At 45.6% G+C, this 5374-nt stretch overlaps 1 protein-coding gene across 1 annotated transcript in view; it reads left to right on the top strand.

Moving 5' to 3' along the window:
* MYO5B (myosin VB) overlaps positions 1-5374 on the top strand; it is a gene marked incomplete at its 3' end in the record, with an annotated part of 218200 nt that overhangs the window by 172931 nt on the left and 39895 nt on the right. Inside the window, exon 23 of the mRNA XM_023733930.1 lies at positions 5193-5371. Within this exon, the coding sequence (XP_023589698.1) occupies positions 5193-5371 (179 nt within the window). The remainder of the gene's footprint in view (positions 1-5192; positions 5372-5374) is intronic.

The following is a 5374-nucleotide window of genomic DNA, read 5'->3' as shown; positions in this document are numbered from 1 at the left end:
TATTTAGTGACCCTTGTGGTGTGTGTCCTGCTGAATGCTTTGAGGCATACAAAGAGGTTGTAGGTGTACTCTGCTCTCCAAAAGTATAGACTCTTCCTGAGGAGGTAAGACAAAGATCTACAATGGATGATGAGTTACACATCTGGCTACTCAGCTGTTTTCCAAATTGATCCTTACCATACTGGATTTGAGATGAGGCTACACTGGGAAGCCCCTTGGATGAGTGACTTTTGCTTAAAGTGTGGATTCCCCCAATTTTAGAAATTTCCCCTGATCCTCCTATAATGTGTAAGGTCATCCCAGCTCTGGGGAAGAGGCACATGCTTGGGTGCTGCATGCAAGGCTTGGGTGGGCCACCTGTGAGGTTAGATCAAATGAAGAGTCCTTGGGGCTGGTCTCACCAGGCAGAGCATTGTCCCCAGAGGGTGAAGGCGTGTGGCTGGGGTGGACAGCGTAACACCCTCGAGAGATCAGGAGCTTGGGCCAGTGCCAGAAGGCGGTAGAGAGGGTGAGAGCAGTGGGGCAGGGGCTGAGGGTCTCCGAGGTGAGCAGCTCACCACTTCCTGATGCCTGCCATGTGCTGAGGAGCAGCCTGGGAGCTGGTTGTGCAGGAAGCAGATGCTGCTCAGGGGCAGCAGTAACTTTGGTGTTTCCTTATCCGCCTGCTGTGAGTCAGAGCTGGGTCAGTAGCAGGAGACTGTGCTCGCGGACTCAGAGCCTGTGCAAGAGAAATGGTCAGCTGGAGTGGAGCAGCTGGAAGTCTTAAGTTGGCACTTGGTGCTTTTCATCCTCACTGACCAGCTGCACCATGGCTTATCTGATATTGAGCATGAATAAAGAGACCCAACTGAGAAAGTTCTTTTGGTGATTTGTTTCCTTAATATGCCTTTTTTAAAAGAAAAGTTTTTCATTTTATTTGTAAATTTATTAAAGTAATTCTCATCTTAGAAAAAAAATTTAAATATAGGAAAATTTAAAGAATTTTTAAAGATCCATATTCCTACTACTTAACTGGAGCCCTGGTGGCGCAGTAGTTAAGTGATACGGCTGCTAACCAAAAGGTTGGCACTTCAAGTCCACCTGCTGCTCCTTGGAAGCCCTATAGGGCAGTTCTACTCTGTCCTCTAGGGTCGATATAGGTCGGAATCAACCCGACAGCAACAGGTTTGGTTTTTTGGTTAACTACTTAATTAAAGGCAGCCCCTGAGACTGTTTGCATATTTCTTTTCGATGCCTTTTCTATGCGTACTATTTATATCGCAGAGATCATGATTTTGTAGATATAGCTAGATACAGGGATGTTGTTAGTTGCTGTCTAGTTAGTTTCTACTCATAGCGACCCCACGTGTGCAGAGTAAAACTGTTCCATAGGATTTTCAAGGCGGTGACCTTTTGGAAGTGGATTGCCAGGCCTGTCTTCCGAGGTGTCTCTGAATGTATTTGAACCGCCAACTTTTCAGCTGTTAGTCGAGTGCTTAACCATTTGTGCCACCCAGGGACTCCCTATACACATACACGCGCGCGCGCGCACACACACACACAGACACGCACGCACACACTATTTTATATTCTGCTTTTTTCACTTAATATAGCAAGCATCATTCCATATACCAAGCTCTTTGTAAACATGATTTCTTAATGGATGGTTAATATTTTATAACATGATTATAATGGTTTTCTTAACCATTCCACAATTGCTGAACATTTTAATTGTTTCCATATTTTACTATTATAAATAAATAATACTGCAATGAAACTAGCCCCTTTTTTGAGAGAGAGAGAGAGAGAGAGAGACGTGGACTTATCCATAACTGTTCCATTAAAATTCTCTAGAATTTTAAGAAAGTAAATTATATTAGTTACTGTTTATGACAACTCAATTTGTAAGACTGAACAAGTTCTACAAATTTACCTTATTTTATGGAATATGAATCCATTTCACTGCTTTGAAATATTACTAAGTTATAAAATTGTGGTATACTGTTGATCATGTATAGAATTAAATTATCCCTTGTTCGAAATTGTGCAACCTCCTATGATAACTCGCTTCCTCTGTGAACTATGATTTGCTTTGCAGTGGTCATCTTTGTGGCATGCTCTCCAGAAATATACTGAAGTTAAAAAAAATTGTACATGTACTGTCTGCAGTTCAGATATCCAGCCCATGTGCCCCTCTAATCTGCTGGTTAAAATTCTGGGATTACAGAGGTACCCCAACTATGATAGGGAATCTGGAGCAGAGGCTCTGAGACCTCAGCCCTGACCCGCTGTTGCTCTCACCCTCCTTCTCTCCCTGAATGATTTCATCCCCCCACTCACACACACCTTCTCCCAAAATGTCCATCATCATCAATCTGCTGATCTAGCTCCAGCTGATCTCTTTATCCAGATTCCTAGGCCCATGTTTCTAACTGCTCTTTGGACCTCCTGGGTCCTGGGTACCACAATCTCTACATGTCCACAGCTCAATACATCTTAACTCTAAACCCCTTCTTGGGTTTACCTATCTGAGCAGATGGCATCACCCATTGCCCAAGTATCCCAGATCTTCCTCCTCTCTCACCTCCCATATCCAAACAGTCACCAAGTCCTGACAGTTTCACCTTCTAAATCCCTGAGGCACATCCGTGTCTCTCTGTCCTCACTGCCATGACCCATGCCAGGTTACTTTTGCTTCTCCCCAGCCAGATGCCCAGCCTCCTCCCAGCACCTGGAGAGAGCTCTCTGAAGCCCTATGGTGAAAATGTCACTGCCCTTTGTAGATCCAAGTGTAGATCCCTGTTCTCCTTCAGATGAAGTCCAGTTCCCTCACCAAGGCCTTCATAGCTCCTTGTGATCCAACCATCACCTTACCTCTTGACTTCCTCCCCGCCTTCTCAGTCTCTGCTTACGGCACCACTGCCTTTCCTGAGCAAGCCCTCCTTTTTTGAGACCTTTGTCCCTGGACATCTCTTGTCTGCCTTTCTCACCTGGCTATGCTTCTAGTATTTTAGTTGTCATGTTAGACATCACCTATCACCTCCAGGGAGCCTTCTCTTAACCCCAAGACTTGGTGGGTGGTCCTCTTCTGTGTTCCCCAACCACCTTGGATTCCCTGGTGTCATAGCAGGTTCCATACTGTAGTGTAGTTATTTGTACTGTAGTGTAACTATTAGGTTTTCTGTGAGTATCATGCCTGCAGCACCTAGCACAGTGCCTCGTATAAACTAGGGAGATAATAAATATTGGCAGGAGGGAGAGAGAAATGAATGGAATGCCTCTGTTCTCTAACTGGAATGGCATGACATTTGGGTGCCTCAGAAATACCCGTCCTTTGACCAGGAAGGCTGATGTGGGAAGAGTAGTGAGTGAGCCATGGTAGGCAGAAGAGGAGGGGTGATGGCTGGGGCATGTGGAGGGTGATTAAGGTAGAAAGTTTCCAGGAGATGGAGAGTGGAATGAATAGAAATTTCCCAGATGTGCCCCAGGTGGAAAGCTTTGCGAAAAAAACAGCCTGGCCTCTCCCTTGGCCTGTCTCTCTCTCTTGGGGGCAGGATCTCACTGCTAAGTAGGGACTTGGGGTTGTTGTCAGCACAGACACCCAGTCTACAGCCTTCACTGAGCCCAGTCATGGCTGGTTGGGGCTGGAGAGAACTTCAGCCACCATCTAGTCTCCCTCCCCTGCTTAAACCACACCTGGGGAAACTAAGGTCCCCGGGGTGTGTGTGTGCACCTTGGACCAGGCCAATGACCTAGGGCTCCTGCCTCCAAACCCAGTGTTCTTTTAACATGTAACGTTGGCACTCTCAAGCATGGCACTCTGCTAGCCAGTGGAGAAACACCCAGGCATTGACTGGATCCTTAACTCCTAAACTTAATAAATAGGCTCACTACAGGCTTGATGAGTTCATCAGTAATCATTAAGTATTAATCACCCTACACAATGGCCCTCATCATTTCTGCAGAATCACTATCTCCATGCCTGGCTCTAAATCTCCCAGAAATCACCATCTAGATGGTGGAGTGGGAAAGACCCTGGACCAGGAGTCGGGACCTGGGCTGTCATCCTAGCTCAGCTTCTAAGCTCACGGTGAGCTGTCCACTCTTTTGCCTCAGCTTTCTCATTTGGAAAATAGAGATTATACTTAGTGGTCGCCTAGTTCTGTCATCCTGTTGCTCTGTAGTAAATGAGCAACCAATGCCTACTTGTCTACATTTTGGGTTTTCTGTGGGAAATTTTGAATCCCATACATGCCAGAACCCTTCCAGCGATTTATGTGTGACTGTCAGACTTTAGTCACACATCGACTCGACGGCAAAGAGTATCAGACTTTAACTTAAATCAAATTTCATCTCAAGCATAGAGTTAAGTATGCTACCCAGAAATTTTTAAATACATTCCAAAACTGAGTTCCAATGATATTTTGGATTCTTTTGTGAGTATTTTTTCCTCCACTGGCATGTACGGTTGGTGGCCTTTTATATGACCAAAACAGCAAAACAGTGTCGCTGGCATGTCCTCCAAAACTTCAGTCCGTGTAATGTTCCTTGAAATAGAGGGGGCCTCTGTAGACAAATCTATTTTGGAAATCCTGTGTTCCATATCTCCTCTAGGAAAGTCACGAAGTGCTTAACATATTAAACCTTAACATTTTAAGTGCTGTGTTCAAAGCACGTTATTTAAAATCATGAGCCCAGTATTTCCACAATGAAGGGTTTCAGGGACAAGTAAGCTTGGAAACACTAACATTGCATCTGTGTTCTCCAGACTTTGGAGGATGCTACTACACAGGTAAGGAGCTCTGGTGGTACAAACGGTTAAGGACTTGGTTGCTAATCAAAAGGTTGGAGGCTCAAACCCACCGAGTGGCTCTTGTGGGAGAAAGACCTGGTGATCTGCTCCCATAAAGATTACAATCAAGAAAACCCAATGAGGCAGTTCTAGTCTGTCACATGGAGTCACTGTGAGTCAAAATCAACTCACTGCACCTAACAACAACAACACTGTAGAGGTATCAAGTCAGATGCTTCACACCAATAACTTGGTGTTGTGGGTTCAAATCCAGGCTCCTGCTTTGCTTGCTGATGCCAGTCAGAACCCCTTCCCGTCTTTGCCATAGGTGTCACTGTAAAAATGAGAAGGTTGCTCTTAGCTTCCCCAGAGGACAGGGTAGGTTGGTACAGGAAGATGAGTAAAGAGTGCCCGAGATGAGGGAGTAACGGACTGTGTCACTTGCCTGTCTTCCAGAGGCAGGAGCTGGAGTCGGAGAACAAGAAGCTGAAGAATGACCTGAATGAGCTGAGGAAAGCTGTTGCTGACCAAGCCACACAGAACAACTCCACCCACAGCTCCCCAGACAGCTACAGCCTCCTGCTGAACCAGCTCAAGCTGGCC

The sequence above is a fragment of the Trichechus manatus genome, unplaced genomic scaffold, assembly GCF_000243295.1.
Source record: "Trichechus manatus latirostris isolate Lorelei unplaced genomic scaffold, TriManLat1.0 scaffold00063, whole genome shotgun sequence".
Classification (NCBI taxonomy): domain Eukaryota; kingdom Metazoa; phylum Chordata; class Mammalia; order Sirenia; family Trichechidae; genus Trichechus; species Trichechus manatus.
This window is presented reverse-complemented; position numbering and strand designations above follow the sequence as displayed.